This window comes from Cyprinodon tularosa, unplaced genomic scaffold (assembly GCF_016077235.1).
Source record: "Cyprinodon tularosa strain WSP-4 unplaced genomic scaffold, ASM1607723v1 ctg336, whole genome shotgun sequence".
NCBI lineage: Eukaryota > Metazoa > Chordata > Actinopteri > Cyprinodontiformes > Cyprinodontidae > Cyprinodon > Cyprinodon tularosa.
The window spans coordinates 714395-736753 of record NW_024039048.1 but is presented as its reverse complement, the minus strand read 5'-3'; the positions used below and the strand labels follow the sequence as shown (position 1 = coordinate 736753).

At 43.1% G+C, this 22359-nt stretch overlaps 1 protein-coding gene across 1 annotated transcript in view; it reads right to left on the bottom strand.

Moving 5' to 3' along the window:
• epyc (epiphycan) overlaps positions 1 to 22359 on the bottom strand; it is a 36846-nt gene that overhangs the window by 10761 nt on the left and 3726 nt on the right. The window contains exons 2-6 of the mRNA XM_038294175.1: positions 21826 to 21988; positions 1660 to 1807; positions 844 to 1329; positions 435 to 620; positions 37 to 165 (exon numbers count right to left, since the gene is read on the bottom strand). Coding sequence (XP_038150103.1) covers positions 37 to 165; positions 435 to 620; positions 844 to 1329; positions 1660 to 1807; positions 21826 to 21981 — 1105 coding nt within the window. The 5' untranslated portion in view covers positions 21982 to 21988. The remainder of the gene's footprint in view (positions 1 to 36; positions 166 to 434; positions 621 to 843; positions 1330 to 1659; positions 1808 to 21825; positions 21989 to 22359) is intronic.

Genomic DNA, 22359 nt, shown 5'->3' with positions numbered 1-22359 from the left:
AATCTCCATCTAGATTTGGTTCTGGACAGTACTGACCTTTCTTGAAAACCTCATCAGGCTCCTCTGGCTCATAAGTCTCTGGAAAACCAGAGCTTACTGTTTCTTCTTCTACACTGGTTTTCCCCTCCTGAGGGGTTTCAGGTGTGGTTGGAAGCGGCTCCTCCTCTTATTAGAGACAAGATTAGCCGTTAAAGAAAGAGGTTAGATCGGCGTGGACACAGGACAGGAAAAAGCAAAGCATTTTAGCAGCGTTAGACAATGTTGGTTATACCAGAAAGACATTTTACAGTTATTGACATGAGAAGTGATTGACAACAAGGTTAGCGAAAATGTACATGGATCAAAAAACACACAACAGAAGATTTCCACCATCCCATGGTCCAATCTTCCATGCTTCCCTTTCTTTAACATACAATTCTATCTGAGATACTGACCTTCTGGTGCACTGGGCTGAAATATCACAAGGACCTCCTCGTCGTCTCCTGAGCCAGAGACACTAGGAAGCCCAGAGGTTCCAGAGACCTCTGAATCTACAGAGGCTTCAATTTCTCCCGAGATCTCCCCAGAAGCACTCAGTACCTCCTGGGGAACTCTTTCCTCAGTAAAGGGAAACTCCTCCTCTTGTTAGAGCCGAGGGTTGATGTTAGGAGGTGAAGGTTAAGAGGGACAATCAATCACACTCACATTTAAGACGAAACAAATGTTAGAAAGACATGATTATGATAAAAAAAATTAAATACAATCACAACACAGTCAACATTTAACCACATTATTTTTAAAGAAAGCAGTTAAATGGAACAATTGTTAATTAACATGGATCATACATTCTGTTAAGGTACTAACCTCCAGATATTGTTATAATCCCTGAGTATCCAGACTCATCAGAGTCCCCAGAAACCCCAGAAGTTCCAGAGCCTCCAGAGCTCAAGATATCTCCAGGGAACTCAGAGCCAGACTGGTCCCCAGATTCTCCGGAGCCAATGGGAATTTCAGGAATGATTTCATTATCTTTATAGGGGAAGTCTCCCGAGGCTCCAGAAATAGCAGACCCACTGATGTCTCCAGATCCTGAGAAATCCCCAGAAATGAACAGAACCCCACGTGCAAAGACATCCCCAGAGCCTCCTGATATAGGTAGCTCATCTGGATGTCCAGATATCAGGACAATGTCATCCAAAAGATCTCCAGAGGCACTGGAGACCAGTGTGTCTCCTGAGAGGCCAGACCCAGAGGCGCCGGAAGCTTCTGAGGTTTCTCCGGACCCTACAGAGCCTCCATAATCCCCGGAAACATGAAGAGTATCAACAGGCATCTGATGAAGCTCCACCTCTTGTTAGAGACAAAATGATGCACTAATAAACAGATAGAAAGGACTGAAAAAAATCATTGATCAGGTGTGAAGAACAATGATGATTGGGTTAAGAAGAAGACAAGAAGACATAGTCAACACAACACATTTAACCACTGATTAACCGCCAGTTAAATGGATAACATGCACAATGGAAACAGGATTATTGGGAGATGTATCCGGCTACTCCAATGAAGCTTCTTCCACAACATAATGAGCTCAACAAAGTGTAGGGGCCTTCATGAAACTGTGTGCACTATCCTATAAAGTAATGATATTTTTTAGATTTAAATGGCAGTGCTTCTTCAGACCTTTCTCTGTGTCTGGACCCATGAGAACACCAGATCCACCGGAACCCTGAGGGACAGGTTGGGATGTTAGAGAAAACCCTTCTTCCTTCTCCTGGGTCTCTTCTCCCTCTGTGTTCTCCACATCTGATTCAGAATATTTATATTCTGGCTAAAAAAACAAAGACAAATAAAACAGTGAATCAAGATATAAATGACAACATTTTACCTATTCCTAGTTCTTAAACTTCCACTGGGCAGAGCTTTAACTTAACCCTTTAATCTCTTTAGCTTGCCTCTCTGCACATGGATTAGTTTTTTTCTCTCAAAAATATTTTTTTTACTCAGTCTATGGATAGAAGTAGGAAGCAAATATAGAAAATACCTGCAACGAGGAATAAATTCTAGAGGCCAGACATAATTAGTAAAATATTTAGAGCATGCAAAAGATTTTGTAGCTAAAAAGAGTCGAGTCTTTAGGTGGCAGTACAACTTCAACCCTTGTTATAAAAATGTTTACTCTTGTGCTTTATTCACATATCTTTACAGTAATATTAAGAATTAAAAATAAACTGTATTAGGTGAGGAGGATTTCCATTTTCTGTGTCATTGACCTGTTTATTTAGGTGCTGTATGAGAGTCAGCTGCACAGAGAAATGAGATTCACATATTTTACGATACTTAAAGCAAAGCGATAAGAAGAACAATAATTCCACACACTATCACCTGAGGCCATAATTAAATATACCTAATTACTATAAAACTTTGCATAGAGGAAACAGGCTAAAGTTAGTATAGCACTTAAATTTTAACTGCTACACATGTTATCTGATGTTATACGGAGAGCGGCCTGTTGGGACAAAATGCACGTATCAGGAAAAATAGAGCACGAAGGTGGTGAGATTGATTTTATGAAGTATAGAGCTCGAACCTGGCATGGGCAATTATTTTATTTTTTAATTGGATTTTTACATCAACAGAAAAACTTTAGAAGGACTTCCCTACTTTTAAATCAGTTTAATCCACCGATCCACATTTAACTGCCTGATTGTGAACAAGTGATTAAAAAAACTCTAAATTGACCCTCCAATTGAAGTATAATAAAAGCTATGATTTTTAGGAAAAGAAATCTAACATATATTAATAATAATAATAACACAATCTTTCAAACACAAATGAAACTAAAGTACATATATTCCCAAATACTGCATTGTATCATTTTAATAATACTAAATAAGAATGTTAAATATTTCCATACATAAAAAAATTGCCACAATCAGAAAGGATAAAAAAAAAAAAAAAAAAAAAAAAAAAAAAAATGAATACATTTTATAATTCTTGCTAATTAGGATGTATAGGTGACAAGTACACTTTTAGTGCGGATAAAAACCTTTCAGTTTTTCTTCTGTTTCTTTAATAAATCTAATGAAGATGGGAGATGGGATTGTAATCTATTCAGAATTTAAGGAATTTCATCAGTTACAACACAGAAATGTACCAGGTAGGATGTATGGGCTTAAATCTTTAACCAGTAGGTGGAACCAAACTGTCAAAAAAGAGGAACCTCGGAAATCAGCCGCAATTATACCTTTAGTACGAAAAGGAAGTAATTAATCCTCTTCAATGAAAATGTATCCACTAAATGTATAAATGTACAAAGGTGCTTTCCAGCAATACACAACATTAAATAGCCAATAAACAATTGCCTTTGTTTGCCACCAGTGAAAGACTCAAGATTTTAGGGGCTGCAGAAAACTAATTGGTGATTAATTGCCAAATAATAAAACGTTCAAAGACATTAACTGAATTTTTACTATTAATATTTAAATCCTTAAATAAATAAATGCATTTAAAAATAAACCTGCATCCTATATCATGAAATACCAGTAATTAGCAAAGAAAATAAAACAGACAAAGCCAAATAAACATCAGTTTTGGAGACTTAAAAGCTTTGAGCATTTCCATAAAGTTTATTACAGCATAGCTTTTCTACAGTTGTTCTTTAAATTATCTAGTATTTGACTGAAGTTGCAGTTCTATCATTTTTCCAGATGAGGGTAATGAACTCCCACACACAGGTAGTACCTGATTCTTCAGATGACCCAAGCAACTGAAAGCAGGAATGGTCCTTGTGGAACCAAGACACAAATGGTAGCTAAAATGATCCATATATGCATCTAAATATAATCAGGTGCCAATAAGCCAGGGGTTGTCACTGGAAATTCAATAAGTCTAATTAGAAGTTGTAGAATGCAGAAAGCAAACAGAGTTTATACTGGGACAGAGATATTCCCGTTCTAAAGTTAGCCTACACATAGTTTGTGATACAACAAGGTGAGTCTTTGAAAAGTTATGCACAGCACTCCCCTTCATTTCCCCTTTCTGAAAAACAAACAAATACCTATGGGAAAAGAAGAGGTTAAAGGCTAAAAACCAAAGAACAAACAGATAAATAAAGAATTAGAGCTCTGAAAGCAGCAGGGAAGAAATAAAAAAAATGCATTGAAAAAATACAGTAGACAAATGAGAAAATAATTTCAAAATGCATAAATAATCCCACAATTGTAATCATAATTCACCTCTAAACTTAAAGCAGAGATACCATGCTACACAAATTTAAAGCCCTGTTTATGAATCGCTCTATACATACAGTAATAGCCCTTTAACGTGACTAGCGGTAGCTGCTAACAGGTGATTGTGGCGCACACGTTTTTTCTTTTTTAGTGCTACTGACTGGAATCTATTTGAGAGGCTTTTAAACATTAGAAGTGTTTTGATCAAAAATTTGAGCCGGTTTTACCTTTCTCCCTTTGTTTAGAATTTTGATGCGTTTAAAGTCTTATTGTAAGATGGATCAGGGCTTTTATAAGAACAGTTATAACTGCACAACATTTTGCAGATTTGTGCAATTCTTAAAAACAAAAGTATTGGTTAACAGGGTTAAAACATATATCTGTGTACATCAGACTCATATACTTCAAGCATTAACTTCTTTCATGAAACAAAGCACATCTTCTGCTGTAGAGATTATGTAAAGCATAACTTAGCTTGTTTTTTAATACTGGTCTACTGGTGTTTTTTTTTTTTTTTTTTTCCTGGTTGAAATTGTCCAAATCTGGCTGTGTTTGGTAACTTGAAATAATATTATAAAATAAAAAAGATGTAGAATATTTTAAATGGGTGCCGGACTGGCCAGCTAATAATGGAGGTCATACTTTAAATTGTGTTATTTGTTCTTTTGGAATGGATAATATTTTTGTAATTTTATGAGCTTTGGAAGACAACTGCTGCTCCTAAAAAGTGCTTACACCTCAATGCTTATTCCCAGTTCTTTGCCATGGAGCGATTACTCTTTAAATAACACTTCTTATAATAAACAAATCTCAAACAGGACTGAACCTTATCAAATATCATCTAAATTTGGCACAGAGATTGTACAGAGCTACAGTGCAGGGTTATAGTTGCCTGCTTCGAAAGAATCAAGGAATTCCATGAAAAACAGCTCCAGTGTGTTCTCATTAAAGATCCGATACTCAGATCGGAAATTGGTTCTGATACTGACCAATTAGCAGGATCGGATATCGGACGAATGGTTCCAATCCAGTCATTTCTATTTTCTTTTTTTCCCCCACATCATTCACAACAATAGTTAGGGTAATATTAGTGACTTTAATTTTACGATTGCAGCACAGATTATGTCAGTGTGCAGAGAACATGGAGCAGCTACTTGCATTATATCTGTATTAATTTATTATCTTTTTTAAAGTTAATTAGTTAGTTAATTCAGTAATTAGTGTTAGATCAGTATCAGACATAGTCCACGTAATGATATTGGACTGGATTGGAAAATTTTTTTTTATTAGTGCTTCTTTAGTTTTTATACTCCACAGATACCAAGTTGTTGTTTATCTGAAAGGTTGCGTCATTTTCATGTGTCCATTCCCTACTGTAAGTGTACCTGCTCACTCTTCATGCCAAAATTACAGACATTCTATTGGATTTTATCAAAACAAGCCCTGAGAAGAGTCATTATTATTATTAATATTATTATTATTTCTATATAGGCTGCCTTGTATATTTTCATTCTTGTCTCCTAATCTTGTGACTTACACACTAAAGATGATTAACTTTATCCTCACAAAAGGGATATCTGTCATGGTTTTAGTTTTGTTCAAGTTTTATTTTAAGTTTTCATTGGTCTTATTTCGATTCTTGTGTTCTAGGTATTTTTGATTGTATTTGAGTTCTTAGATATTTCCTTTTTGCCCTCTTGTGTCAGTCTCCTTTTCCCTAGCTCCCTTCTTGCCTCTGTTCACACCTGCTCCCAATCTGCTAATTAGCCTGGTCTTTGTTTCTCTCTCCCATATAATCTCCTCCTGTTCAGTCAGTCTTGGCTGGCTTGTCGTCATTACTTTGTCCCCTTCTTGTTGTGAGTATTCTTGGTTTTCAGCATTGTTGGATTTTGCTTATGTTACCCTTTTTATTATTAAACATTCAACTAACCACCTCATGCTTGTGTGTGCATTTGGGTCCTGTCAAACCAACCCCTCTGCGACAGTACAAACCAGCCAAAGATGGACCCAGCAGACCTGGACTCAGTTTTGGGCACCAGAGAGGGACAGCTGAACAAAAAGGAGGAGCAACTGGAGTTACTGCAACAGCAGATGAAGGAACTGGATATACAACAGGTTAAGTTCATGATCAATTTTTCCCAACAACTTAAGTTCCTTGTGAATCACTTCCAGAAATTTCAGTATCACCCCCTTTGTGAAAATATCTGCTTTAACTTATTTATCTTCTGAGGGAAATCAAATGAAACATCAGAATTTATAACTTATTGCATAAGAGAAAGGTTAGGAAAAGCTATTATTAATGGAAAAGTATATATGTCTATTTTATTTAAAAGCCTGGTTATCTTATAGTTTATAAATTATTTTTATGAATGATAACGATTAAAAGGATTTTGTATAATAGATGAATAGGATAAAATAATGACTTTTAAATGGCCCTGGCTATGACACCCCCCCCCTCCCCCATTCTGGGGTACTTTTTGTATGTAATGTGCCCGTTTTTCCCATGCATACAAGGGTTCTCTTAGGGGAACTCCAGCTCCCAACTATAATCTAAAATCATGAATTTGACCTCCAAAACACTGTTTACTACTCCATTTTGGAGCGTCTTTACACATTCCGATGTGGCTTTTAAAAAATATGTTAACAGGGTCCGTCAATCAACCATCAGACTTGTGAAATTGAGAATTCACAGAGAGTTTATAAATCCAGAGTTTGCTCAGAAACAGTTGGATTCATAGGCAAAAGCCAGTCTGTAAGTAAAAAAAGAATAAAAACACAGCACTGCAGGTGCACAAACTAAGTCACAGTTTCACTTCACTATCCCCACAATTGAAAGTTACATGTTTGTAATGATTTGACTAGTTAGGCCAAAGCAGCGAAGCCCTGCAAAGACCTATTGTAATTCAAATGTTTATTATTTTTCCCCTGAATGACACCTCCAATGGTTGCTTTAACATTTTTAAAACTAAAACTTTACAGAAATTTTTCCCCGATGTGAAATGTATGTATTTTAATGAATTCAGAAATTGGTGTTGCCAAATGCTTAAATGGCACCCCCTAAAGTGAGATGGGGAAAATCCTATGTCGCAGAGACTTGAAAATTGGTACACAGGTAGATCTCTTCCAAATCATTAACAAACGTTTCTTGGAGGTATGCCCTAAAACCCACAGGAAGTCGGTCATTTTGGGTCAAAGAACAATTTTTCATGTTTGTTCCTATTGAACTTTAACAAATTCCTCCTATGGAGTTTAAGCAACCAGCTTCACACTTGGTCAGTATGCAGATAAATCCTATAAGATTTAAAATGACCCAAATCCTGAGGCAGATAACATGCCTCCATTATTAGCTGGATAACATTACTAATTATTAGAAACTGCTGGCAAAAGTTCCCTATGTCAGAACTGATTTGAAGAAAGTGTTTCCATCCTGGTTTTGTGCATTAATCATTTGTCATAAAAAGCCAAAAACAGATGAAGTGAATGTAAAAACGTTTTGCATATTTGAGGGCATTTAATGTGTTTTTTATTTTTATTTTGCCGTGAACATCAAAATGGGCGTTAGGAGGAGCATGTGGAAACACAGCCAATGTTTCACTGGTTAAAATTACAGCAGACAGTAAAATGCTTTCCATTGTTGACTTTGCACAAATTTTTCATACTAAGGATTAATGTAGCAGCAGTAGGAAGAAAGCCATTAACAGAAACTTCCAACAAGGTCATGCTTATTGTGAGCAGCCATCCGTCATGACCAACTAGGGGTATAAGAAGACAGAGCACAGACACAAAATAAGGCAACAATTTTATTAGACCAATTTATGACACATTATGCCACTTAGATCTAATAAGTGTTTAAACAACATTAAGTTTAATGACAATGCATTGTATGATAACCATTTACTATTAAATCCATTATGACAGATGCAACTTTATCAATTTGTGCTGCATCATTATACCCATCTGCGCCACCAGACACAAACAAAATAATATTAAAAGCAGAGCCCTTATGAGTGAAGTATTAAAGTGCAAGGGAAAAAAATATGAATAATTGCTTTGATGCTTCATGTTGGTGAGATGCTGCTCCAATGTGAACCCTGGATCACCAGTGTTCTGAAAGAATCGTTAAACAAGAGAAAAGATAATTCCGGAAGGCAGACGGGGAATTGTTGAGGATTACACAAAAGCAATTTAAGGTCAGGATAAGAAAAAGCCAGGAGGCATGCAGGAAGAAGCTAGAAACCAACTCCAGCAGATCAGTGTCAGGGATTTGTTGTCAGGGAGGAAGGAGCTCAGTGTTCTCTTCATTGGACAGAGCCAATAAACTGAACACATTCTTCAATTAGATACTTGCTCAGCACCCTTCCCTCCTGCCAACAATCAAAGGACACTCCAACCTTTTTTGAAAAAAACCTATTAAAATCAAAGTTTAATTATATAGCACTTTACAACAACACTAGGAAGACCAAAGTGCTTCACAGAAAGCTAAAAACATCGCAAAAAAAAATCATAAGCGTTAATCAATGTGTCCCAAGTATTAAAAGCCAGTTTAGAAAAAAATATAATTTAATCTGGACTTAAAAAGGTGCAGAGCAGTGAGAACCCGCAGACTGAGGGGTAGGTTGTTAGGTGCATCCTGGACCCTGGGACGTCCAGGACCATTTGATCAGCAGACTGGAGAGCCCTGCTGGGGCGATGTACCGTCAACATCTCAGTTAAATATAGCGAGACCATGAAGGGCTTTAAAAACAAGTGTTAAAACTTTAAAATCAGTCCGAAAACAGACCGGGAGGACTCCCTCTCTAACCTCAAATGCTTCATCTACCACCTTTTTCATCGACCCCCCCCCCCCTCTATTTATGCATTTATTCTTAACCATAAGAGAAGATGGTGCTGTTCCCTCCCCCTTCCTCTCGTCTGATTCTAGTAGTCGTGTGAAGAACCAACTGGAGAGACTGAGTCACAATAAGGAAACAGGTCTAGATGGTGTCTACCCCAAAGTCTTGAAGGCCTTTGTATAGTATTTCTATAGGATTCTACAGCACCTCTCTAACCTTAGGCTGACCCAGGAGACAGTTCAGTGGTGTGGAAGACCTCCTGCCCAGTTCTGGTACCAAAGAAAACTTCAACAGTCCTCAATAACTATAGACTTGTTGCCCTGACATCCCTCATCATAAAGGTCCTAAAGAGACTTCTGTTGGTTCACTTGAGCAAGCAAAGAAACAGCTATCGGGACCCCCTGCAGTTCCCTTATGTCATTGAGTTGGAGTCTAATATACCATCATACACCTGCTCAAACAAACCCACTGTCATTTAGACAAGGCAAACAGTAAATGAGGATCATGTTCTCTGATTTTTGCAGTGCATTTAACACGATTAAGACTGCAATACTTTGTCAAAAGCTCCAGAAGACCCAGGTGGAGGCATCAGTAATAGCCTGGATTCAAGTCTACCAGACAAACAGACCCCAGTTTGTTAGACTAAAGGCCAATTTATACTTCTGTTGCATAGCCTCTGCAACCGTCAAATCTGTCTCTGTGCGTGACCATGCACCCCACGCAGAGGCTCTGCAACCCACGCAGACGCTCTGCAACCATCATCGCGCAACTAAAAAAAATATCCTGACTACATATCGGACGGTTGCAAACCTGCACACACCTCAAGCGGAAGTGCGGAGAAAGAAGCTGTGATTCAAGCTGTGATTGGTCCTTGGTATGCCTTTCCGGCTGTCTGTGTGATCTTCATTCTCGATTCAGTGTATTTAAAAACCGAGGAGTAATAACAACAATGGATAACCACGACAAAAGGTTGATCGAGGAGGTTCGGAAGTACAACCACTTGTAAGATGCCTCAGAATAGTTTTGGAAAGAAAAAACACTCCTGCCGGTGCCGCCTAAAAAGTCCTCGTGACTTCTCAAATAGGCTCCCCCTAGCGCTTTGTTGGGAAACTGCTCTGCGTTCCTAGAAATTCCAGACTGACATTGCTGAAGCATACCAGCAAAACTGGTTCGCAACCAGACACAAGCGACATTTGATGTGTGCGGTTGCAGAAGTATAATCCGCCCTTAAAAGGATCAATCAGGTAGTGAGCAGCACAGGAGCACCACAGGGGGCAGCACTCTCACCATTCCTTTTTACTCTGTGCTCCAATGTCTTCCAGTAAAAGACAGAGTCCTGCTAATTTCCCAGAAATAGAAATACACTTACCACTTATCTTTTGGCAATGCTGCTATGGTTTCTTAATTGATATGTGGTTAAAAGGAGGATGTCCCAAGATCTCACAAGCCTTTAAAAGGCCATCCAACCATAAATGACAGGGCATTCTCATCTAAAAATTGAAATCAGTAGGTGGAAGCAATGTAAGATCATATTAACATTTGAATATTGATCTCAGTACCATCACACAAAAAAACATGACTTTAATGTTTTTGGGACTTTAATTGCAATGAGCGGATACGCTCGGATGCCTTATTTTGCAGCTTTCAAAGCAGATGCAAATAGAGGTACCCTAGTGTTCCATCAGGACATATTATCAAGATTAATTTGCACCCATGTGAAAGTTGCCACAGTACAAAAGCTAAAATTCTTCCAAAAACTGGTTGCTACATCAGTTGTTTGAGAAAGTAAAGAAGATTACCCAACAAGAAATGTCTGTATGAGTCCAAACATAGCGATTAAAGCATTTGAACGCATCAGACTGAGGATGATTTGCTTGGATAACAATGTAGATGAGGCTTATCTTCACTTGAAAAAGAAAAAACCCAGAGAGAAAGAAGAGGAATGCCAAAGTAGGTCTGGCCATGAAAAGCAAAGACTCAGCATTCCAGGGGAGGAGTTAATCACTGGTTTCTCCCATGAGATTTTTATGCTTTTATATAAAGACATTTTTTTTTTAATCCTCTTTGTGTTTGCTTCTCACATTTCTCAGTATTACCCAAAAAAAAAGAAAGGAAAAAAAAAAAAGCCAAATAAAAGATCCTTGGTGATTTCCCAGGATTGCAATTATGATTCAGATCTTTGAGTTTATTCATTGTGGAAAGCTCTAGAATTAAGCTGTTTGTGTGTAGAAACCATGAGCAATAAAATAGGTCCTGAATCCTGAGTAAATATGCAGCAGCAAATTCAGTTTTTTTTATCAAATGATTTCTCTTTTTTTTTTTTTTTTTTTTTTTTTTTTTTTACAGTGTCCTGTCTGGCAAGGTGGCAATAAGAATAATTGTCTTGATGCCAAAAGGAGCCCAACAGATTTTACTTTCACAAGTGTAGCGGTATCGCAATTGCCATACCGCTCCACTTGTTTCATGTATATAAATTGCTTTATTATAATTATGCAGGGAGTTTTACAGTTCATATGGACACTGCAATGTAAGTAGAGCAGAAAAACAGAAGAAGAAGAAGGAAAAAGAAAAAGAAAAAAACAGGACAAAAGATGAAAGAAAGAGGAGATAGGAAGGAGACAATGACAAAACATTTTCAGTCTGCTTCAACACCTGTAATGAGATGGAGAAAAAAAAAAAAAAAAAGAAAAAAGAACAGCACAACCAAAAAACATGGTACGAGATATACAATAAAGCAAACACCTTGAAACTATCACTAAAGTAATATTATTAAGTCTGACATGTACTCTGTGTTACCTGAAGATATGAATGTGGGGTTTCTGTTTGGAAGTGAATCTCTAAGTACCTGAAGCCTAGCACCTGTAGTTGTTTGTGAGGGTGAACTTGTGCATGTAAAGTTTTAACCATAGAAAAAAATGCTCAATAGTGGTTGTGGAGAGCCGGAGAGGCACACCCCCCAGAGCACTGAGTCCAGCGCCGGGAGACCCAAAGCCCCAGGCGCCCAAGGGGACCCCAGAAGCGAAGGCACCAAGGCGGGGCCAGCCCCGGAAATCAGACCCCACCAAGGCAGGAGGAGAGACAGCCACGAGGAAGCCCCCCAGCCACCGCCATGCCGGCGCCCCGGGGAGCCGCGGGGACGAGTCCGCGGGCCCCGCCGGCAGCCGGCCACCCCGAAGTAGGGCCGGGCGCCGAACACCAGCCCCCCCACGGCGCCGACCGAAACGCCCCAGCCCCACAGAGCACCGAAACACGCCCCGCCCCCCCGCACCAAGCCCCGGCGACCGGCCGCAACACCCACCGCGACCGCACCACCCAGGAAAACACTAAGACGGCCCCGCCCCCGGCCGGGGCCCATGCGCATCCGCCGCGAACCGGCCACGAGCGCCGCGGGACCCCCCCCAAAACGCCCCCCTGGCCAAAAGCGCAGCCCCACCCCACCAAGACCGATGCCAACAGCGCGCAACGAAACACACCGCGCACAGAATCAGCCCGAGAGCAGAAAAGCCGCCCGGCGCAAAACCGCAAGAGGAGCAGACCGCAGCCGGCGCAACCACCCCCCCCAGCAGCCCGAGGGGCAGCACAAAGCCAGAGCGGAGCGAACCGCGCCGCACCCCCACCGGACGATGCCAAAGCAGCCCAGCCACGTCCGCCACCCCCCCCCGCAGCCCGCACCAGGCCCCGACACGCGGCCAGAGCAGCTCCGCCGCCCCGGCCCCCCACCACGCGCCGGTCATAGCCACCCCAGGCCCACACCCGCCCCGCAGCCCCACCCGCCGCGATCAGTGGGAACAGAGCAGCCCCGCCATGCCTCCAGGAGGGAAAACCCACCCGAATACCCAGCCAGCGCAGCCAGCCCGCCCAGACCGGCCCCCCAACACTACCCCCGCCGGAGCCGCCCGGACCCCCACACACCAGCGGCGTGCCGCCAGCAGGACCCCCACCCAGCAGGCCCGCCTGCCCCCCGAGAAAACAGACATGCCAAACCCCCCAAAGAAAAAAAGAGAAAAAAAAAAAAAAAAAAAAAAAAAAGGGGCCCCCACAATGCGACAGCGGACACCAGACACCGACCCGCCCGCAACCGCTCCCCCCCACCGAGGAAGAGAAAAAAAAAAAAAAAAAAAAAAAAAAAAATAACAACAAATAAATAGGTAAATAAATAAATTAATTAATAATTACAATTAAAATAAATAGGCAAGAGGAGAAGTGCGAGCGGAAAAACCGGAGCCCAAAACAGGACCCAAGACCCGCACCCCACCATGCCGCGCAGCTCCCCCCCTCCCCGAACCGATACCACAGAACCGGCATAGGAAAGAAACACCGCCCAGGAACCGGCATCGTAGCGAAGGCACCGGCACCGACCCCGAAAATCCCCGAACAACACCCAGCCCCACCCCGAAGCGGATCCAGTCCCAGGCCCCAGGGATCCGAGGCCCCAAGGGCACCCCACCCCCAGACAGGAGCCCCAGCAAAGCCCCGGCCGGCCGGGGCCAGTGGAGAGGCCGCCAGGAATGAGCCAGCAGTCCCCCGGGCATCCACCCCCAGCTCCACCAGTGCACCGGTGAGCCCCGACGCCAGCCAGCGGAGGGAGAGCAGGACGGGGGGAATGGGCTCCGCACTTAGCGGAGACTTGAGATGTATTTGGGAGAGGGTGCGGTTGAGACCCCAACCTGGGAAAGAAAAAAAAAAAAAAACACACCATCTCAATCATGCCTTCCCTCCCTAGTGCCCCCACTCGTACCACAGGAAAAAAAAAAAAAAAAAAAAAAAAAAAAATTATTGAATAAAATAATAATAATAATAAATAAAGAAAATAACAACGCAGACACACATTCACACATAACACTCACATCCAATAATACCAGGACCAAAAACCCGGTGACACCTGTGGTCGGTCCCGGGACTATCGGATGACCCCATAAGTGAACCTAAAATCCGGATGTGAGGGGAGGGGAGCGGCGACACCGCCACACCAACCCATCTCTTTCCTGCTTCAAGCCCGGCCCCCCACCCCGCACACGGACCGGACCACCCCCCGCAAGAGCCCCCCCCGGGACCGGGGCCCACCCATCCCGCGCCGGCCACCCAACCAGAACCGCCCCCCCCCCCCCGAAAAGAACAAAAAAAAAAAAAAAACCTTCAACCAGGCACTTCATGCCCCTCCATCCAACCTTCTTTGGGGAGAGCAGAGGTGACAGCCCCGCCACCAGCAGGCCACCTAGGCCCCGCAGCCAGCCCCAGCCAAAACCACGGACCAGGTGGCCCGCTCTTCCTCCAGGCCCCAGACTCCAGGCGGCAGCCGGAGAACAGGGGTGTGAGAAGACCCCGATCCTCACTGCGCCCGCTCGAATGTGGTGTTGTTGCGTGTTGCTCTCAGATGCAATTAAAACTGGGAGTACCAAGAGGGGGTGTCCGGCACACTCCACCCCCCCTCCAGGAGATAGACGGTGCCAGCACACCCTCCCCCTTCGACAACCCTCAACCCTCAATGTCTAGATGCGAGAGGGGATGGAGGAGGCCGACCGTGGTGAGGCCCATAAAATAAGCCCCCCCCCCGGTGGCCCTGACCCCCACCCCCCGAAAATGCCCTACATAGATGTGTGTTGTGAAAATGATGTAGATGGAAGTGTCTAAAATGCAAAATAAAATTGGGGTGGGGGACGTCATCAGAAGGTGTGGCCCTCCAGTAACGACCCCCTCCCCAAAAACCTACATGTGTGGCCGAGTGATGGAGCAGGCAGAGGGAGGATTTCGGGGATGGGGAGCAAAGGACTGGGGTGCCTGCTGCACTCCCAGGGAGCCAGCTCCCCCGCTGACTCCAATAGGCACCCCCGTTCCCCGAGAGCCCCCCCAGAGAAGGGGGCCCCACCAGTTTCACCACCATAGCCCGGGGGCACGGGACCGGCAGCAGGACCCACCAGCCAGCCGGGCACGGAGCCGACTCCACCACCCCCCCCCGTCCTGTCCATCCAAAAAAATAATAATAATAAAAAAAATAAATAAATAAATAAGTAGATAAATAAATAAAATTAAAAAAAATAAATAAATAAATAAATTAAATAAAAAAAAATAATAATAAAAAAAATAAAAAAATAAATAAATAAATAAAAAAATATAAAAGGAAGATAAGAAAAAAAATAATAATAATAAATAAATAAATGAATAAGGGAAGGGACAATCCCAGCCGGCCAGCCAACGCGCAACACGCAGAGCCCCCACCCCGGACGAAGCCCCACCAGGGGGCAGCACGGACCAGGACCAAGACAGGGAGCCAGACCCAAAGCCCTTCAAAGATCTTCTTCCCTCTATCACCACCCCCCACCCCCCCTCCGGAGATGTAATCCCTCCCCTACAATAACAATCAAGCTACTCACCACACAAGCGACAGAAGACATCCAGGCCGAGATCATACCTACTCCCCCTCCCTCCCCTTCCCCCACTTACAGAGTGCAAACCCGTGAGGGGGTAAGCACTTGCCATAGGTGTTAATGTCCATGCCCCCCCCCAGCCCAGCAGGCCCCGAGGCACCCCGGCACACCAGAGGCCGTGGCAGCAGGGACAGACAGCCAGGCGTACACCGGCCCAGAACCCAAGCAGCACTCCCCACAGAACCCGAACCCCCGAACCCCCACCGGGGACCCCGCCCAAGGGCAATGCGCCCCAGGGATCCCAGGCCCAAGGAGCCACCCCAGACCCACCCCGCAGTAGGGCCGGGCAATGCCCAAAAACCCCCGGCACCGGCGCCAGCACCCCCACCCCGACCCCGGCCCCCGAACGACTCCCCCCAACACCGGTCCCACAGCACCAATCCGAAGAAGAAGAAAGCCACACAACACAGCTAAGCGCAAATCCCGAGCCCCACTCCAAGCCCCGATCCCCCCGCCCACACACCCCCTCCCACACAAAAAACAAACAAAAACAAAAACAAAAAAATTATAATATTCTCCCCCTCACCGGAGAAGAACGGCCGCAAACAAGCCAGTGCCCAACACCCACCGCCACACCACGAGGACCCCTCCACCCAGATGCTCCTCCCCAGAAAAGTCAACATGCCTTCCCTCCCAGGAGACAGGCAAGCCCGCCGAACAGGAATCCCCCCGGCAGCGCACCGCCGGCATGCGGGGGCCCGAGCAGCCCCAACAGAAACAACACCGGAAGGCCGACAAGGACGAACCGACGGCACCAACCAAGCCCCCAGGCGGACTCCCCCACCCAAAAACACAACGAAACCACCCCGCCCCCACCGACCACAGCAAACACAGCCGCAAGGCAAAGCAAAGGACAGAGCAGCCCCACCCGGCGCACGCCAGAGAGCCAGAGCAGCAAGGCCGCCCCAGCCGCCAGAAGCCGGCACAAGCAGCAAAAAGAAAGCAGCAGACGCGACCCCGCCGCGCCCGGCGCGAAAGCAGCACGACCCACCCCGCTCCGGCCCCGCACCGCCCACAGGCCGCCGAGAGGAGGACGGCCACGCCGGCCACGGCCCGTCCCCCCCCCGCCGCCAAACACCGAGCAACCCTCCACTCCCAAGCCGCGCACGATGCACCGCACCACGCGTCACCGGCACCCGCCCCAACAGAGCGAAGCCACACCCCGACCCGGGGGCACTCCAAAGGGACCCCCGACGCCCGCAACCCGCCCACAACAGACACACACGAACCCCGGCCACAGGCGCGACCACCCACGCCCCCCCCCGGACGACGCAACCACGGCAAGCACCACGGCCAACCACCGAAACCCGGCACCGGAAGACGAGGCACGCCCCGACGCCCCGCAGAGCAGAAGCACCCCGGCCAGCACCACAAAATAACCGATGCCCGGCGCCCAGCCCCACCCAGCAGCAGCACAGCCACCAGGCCTGTAGCCCACGTCCGCCACCACGGAACCCCCCAAGAGCACCGCACGCGGCCGCCGCAGGACCCCCCCGCGGCGCCCCAGACCCCGCCCCGACGGGGGCAACAGTCCCCCGGGCCAGACCCGCCAGGCACCCCGCTCCGAGCGCCCCCCCGAGCCCCCAGGACCCAAGGACCCCCGAACTAGCCCCCGCGCCCCACAAGACGCACCCCATAGCCCCCCACTACACTAAGTGATGGAGCCGATCAAGGGAGCCCAGAGAGATCGGTCTGATGGGGATGCAGATGCTGTCTCAAGATTAATATGATCCAACAACAGATCTCTGTACTGATTGATGTTGAGTTTATCCTTACTCTTCCAATTCATGAGGATAGTTTTCTTTGCGATACATAATGCAGTGAATGCCAAGCAAACCGATTTTTTTCCCATAGAGCTTCCCTCAAAGTCACCCAGCAAGCAAACTGAAGGGGAAATTAGGATTTTACAACCCAGGCACAGTGATAGATCCTTACATACCTGTACCCAGAATCTCTGAACCGGCGTGCATAACCATAGCGCGTGAAAATAATTATCAAGTCGATTGCCTGTGCACTGTGGACAGATGTTAGATTGCGCAAAACCCATCTTGAATAATCTTTGACCTGTATAGTGCACTCTGTGGAGGATTTTGTATTGTATTAATTGTAAATTGGGGTTTCTGGTCATGTTAAAAGTTCTTAGACATATCTGAGCCCAGATGTTTTGTTCAAAGCTGACTGATAAATCCTCCTCCCATTTAGTAATAGGAAGAGATATTGTATCATCCAGTTTAGTCAGTGTCCTGTATAACTTAGACAGTAGTTTGGGGGGGGGTTAACTCTAGAAACTCTGATATTTTAGTTGGAATTATTAAACCTCCATCAATATGCTTAAATTTATTTCTAATTATAGCTTTGATTTGCTCATATTCTAAGAATTTATTTTTGTTAATGCCATATTGCAAATTTAATCTAGCGAATGTGATAAACTCCGTACCTTCAAACAAATGATCCAGATATGTAATACCTTTATTCTTCCAGTACGGAAAGTTTATCACATTATTGTTTTGTAGAATGTCAGGGTTATTCCAGATGGGTGTACGACTGCACGGGATAAGTGATGAGTTCGTTATTTTTAGAAATTCCCACCATGCTGTCAGGGAAGAGCTGATGTTAATATTTTTGAAACATGGGTGCCGTTTGATCTTAGAGCTAATAAACGGCAAATCTGAGATTATTATATTACTGCATATATCCTGTTCTGTGTCTATCCAGGGCTCATCTAAGGGATTATGTTTTATCCATTTAGAGATGTATTGTAATCTATTTGCTAAATAGTAGTATTGGAAGTTAGGTAAATCTAGTCCCCCTCTGTCTTTAGTTTTCTGTAGTGTTTTTAAGCTGATACGAGGGGGTTTGTCCTTCCAAAGAAATTTAGAGATGGAAGAATCTAGAGATTTAAACCATTCGGTTGATGGTTTATTTGGGATCATTGAAAATAGGTAGTTAATTCTGGGTAAGACCATCATTTTAATTGAGGCTACCCGACCCAAAAGGGAGATCGGAAGCGATTTCCATCTTTCTAGGTCCTCTTCTATTTTCATTAAAAGAGGGGTGTGGTTGAGTTTTGGTAACTCAGCTAGTTTAGATGACACAGTAATTCCCAAATATTTGATATTTCCTGATTGCAATTGTAGACCTGAGGGATTCTGTAGAGAGCAATTAATTGGTAGTATTACAGATTTAGACCAATTTATAGAGTATTCTGAGACTTTTGAGAAAGATTCTAGTAAACTAATCACTTGAGAGAGGCAAGTGTTTGAGTGCTGGAGATAAAGTAATACATCATCTGCGTAAAGACTAATTTTATGCTCCATTTTCATGCCTTTTATACCTTTAATCATATTTGTTTGTCTGATTGTAGCAGCCAGAGGCTCAATAAAAATAGCAAAAAGTGAGAGGGAGAGTGGGCATCCCTGTCTGGTGCCCCTCTGGAGACAAAAACTGGAAGATGTTTGATTGTTTGTCCTGACACAGGCTGTTGGGAAGCTGTATAATATTTTTAACCAATTTATAAAGGAATTGCCAAAGCCAAATTTATGTAGAGTAGCAAATAAAAATTTCCAGTTTACTCTATCGAATGCTTTTTCTGCATCTAAGGACAATATATAGGATTTAAGAAGGATATAGGATCAAATGATTTCTAAGTGTAATAGAAGTTTTCCCACCTTTGAAAACTGGAAGAGAGTAAAAGCTCTACAATTCACACTACAGTGCTCAGTCATGTGGAATAAAGCTTCAAAGTGGCTTTAATTATATTTCTTAGACATATTTTGGTTAAAAACATACAGTGTTTTTGTCTGGAACAGACCATGATCTGAATATTTTTTTTTAAAGCCATTGGAAATATCTCTTTGATAAAAGCCTAAAACTACCTCAGATCACATATTGTTTAACTTAAGCTGTTGCTTCAATGTACTGTAAATCCATGTGAAGACTTTATGCTGAGGATTTGCTATATTCACTGAGCCAATCCTATTTCCCTGGCTGGTAATGTTGGTTGACCTTAGGGTTGCTACATCAAAATCAACCTAAGTGTGATTTAGCTCCTGCTGCTGGGAGCCATTTTTCATGTGCAGCTGTTGCCATTAGCAGAGCCTAACGGCTGCCCAGTCTACTGGTGAGTGAGGTCATCAATGACTTAACAGCAAACATACAAAAGCATCAGTTTCGAAAAGCCAAGATTCAAACCAATTTTTAGTTTTTTATTTTAATTTTTTTTTATTAACAACTTTAAACTCATCTGAGCAATTTTTTGGCATGTACAAAACATTTTTATTGTACCGGTAGGTGTTTTTAGTATTATCTTTCCATTGATTCTGCTGAAGATGCACCTGTCTAGAATTCTTGTATTTTACTCTTGCAACTTTATTTACACAGAATTAGCCCAATTGCTGCTCCCTTTCTCTCATATAATGTTAATTCTGTTTATTTATGTAGCATCACATCACAACTGGTCATCTTAAGACAATTTCCAGAGACAATTCAATAGAGTCCTACAATCAGTTTGATTGAAAAAAAAAATAACATATCAAAGACATGGCTCTGAACATTTTTGAAGAGAACATTACTGAAGAAATATAGTTTCATTAGAATCAGATGTTTTTTTAGACATTGCAATTTCAACACAGAATTTGTATCCTGTGTTATTATCTATTGGATTTTTGTTTTTAATTCTAAAATCACTATCAAAAATTTACAGTAGCTGGTAAAAATCTAACTCCAAAGATAGGCATGTTAAGAAGATTTCAGCTGCAGAGAATTAATTTTCATGACTTTCCCTGCAAAGTGACAGTGGTCGTTACACAACCCTCTGTTTTGTATAACACCCGCTAATGAAGACCATTGCTGGGGTCCCAAAACTTGTGTTAATGGGCTTCTGCGTGTGATAAAACACTACATTTCCATGACAGCAGAACAATCTCCATAAAAAAAAAGTTCTTTGGTAAAAGCATGATGGATAAAAGGTTTGTGTCAGGTTGGGTGGAGGCTTTGAGGACCCAAACGCAGAGATGAGTTTTGATGATTTAATGAAGGACTCAAAAGGCAACTGAGGCAAAAATCCAGGAAAAAATTCAAAGAACATCAGGGAAAAACATGTGGGGAGCAAGAGACAAGAAAGCAACAGAACAACAACAAGAAACCAGCATTGAGCGATGGCTCTGCTGCTCTTTAAAGCCCAGCACTCTGATGAGACTGATGAGCTTCACCTGTGAAGACTACCTAGGTTCTCTACAAAGATCCTCTCTGGAAGAGATGCATAACTCACACTCTCACACACATACCCACACACACATGTTGTGTCACAATATCCTTGTGGGGACCTTCCATTGACTACCATTCATTTCCCACTAATTTATATGGCCTAACCGTGACCTTTGCCCTAACCATTACCGACACATACCTATCCCTAAACCTGACCTAAACTCAATTCACACCTTAGTCCTAAACCTAACCCCCACCCCAAGAAGAGAAACTTTCCTTATGGGGACCAGTTGTTGGTCCTCACAAGTACATACGAGTCCCCAAAATGTAGCATATTCCTAGGAAATTGTCCCCACCATTTATTAAAGACATGGCCACACCCACACACACACACACACACACACACACACACACACACACACACACACACACACACACACACACACACACACACATGGGAACCCTGACAGTTTGTCTCATCTGATGAGATCTGGTGCACTACACACTAACTGCTTACAGACCAATCTCTGCCCAAAGTACTTGTATTTTATGAGAATCAGTTGATTGTATTTGATAAAAGCCAATCGTATCAAATTATTTTCTTGATAGAAAAAGATAAGCATTATTAATATAGGAATGTAAAACTAAAACCCAAGGTTTCAACAACTTTGAAACTTTTTTTTTTTTTTCTTATTTCAGAGCAAAGGAAACAGAGGCACTAATAATGTCCAACTCAGTTATTCTCCTGCTGAAACTGGTCCAGGTGCATGCAGAATTCTGGGGCACTGACCCTATAATAACGGTTGGCTTAAGTATAAACTAAGGAATTTTTGGCTCAATGGTACAGAACAGTAAGAAATAAATCTCTCAATGCTCCAAATAACCCCAGTTGCCATCCACAGCATTCCAGTCTGCTCAAAGAACTTTGTGACCTAAGCCCAAAAGCACACATTAAAAAAAAAAAAATACACTAATGCTTTTCAAAGTAGCCATAAGCAGACATTTTTCCAACTTTTTCCTGATAACAAATGAGAAGTTTACAAAAAGTCACACTCATACTGATGGTTACTGAATGATGTAACATTCAAACACACAATTGACATTACATGCAAAAATATCAATTAGTCTTGTTCAAGTGAGGGAAACCTCTCTTACCTCAAACTCTTCATAGTCATAGTTATATTGATCAAAATTGTCTTCTCCCTCATTTAAATCGTTTGAGTCATTGTCCACTTGTCGGGAAAATCTGGGACTTGCCACCACCGCTTTGAGGACGAAGAGTCCGAACACGAGTTTCAAAAAGATCCTCATAGTCAACCTTAAAAAGGACAGAGTAGAAGAATTAAAGAGGGTTTTCTTGGACTTTATGGTTATAGGATATAATTAGAATATAAAATCAATGAAACAATAATTGGAACCTTATTAAACCACCACTCAGGCTTGATCTTGTTCCCCAATAATAAAGGTCCCTGATCTTATTATGAAGGCGCAGACAGCTAAGTGATTAAAATACAAAGGCTTCTATATTTGCTAAAATTAGTCTGATAATTTCAATGAGGACCTTTCACAGATGGCTTTAGTGCTCTTATTCAATGCATGTCAATGTTGATAATCCCAATTAGTCCAACCAGGTACTATTCTGCAAACCGAGAATTTCTGTAAAAAAATCTTTAGTGGGACGATTTACTG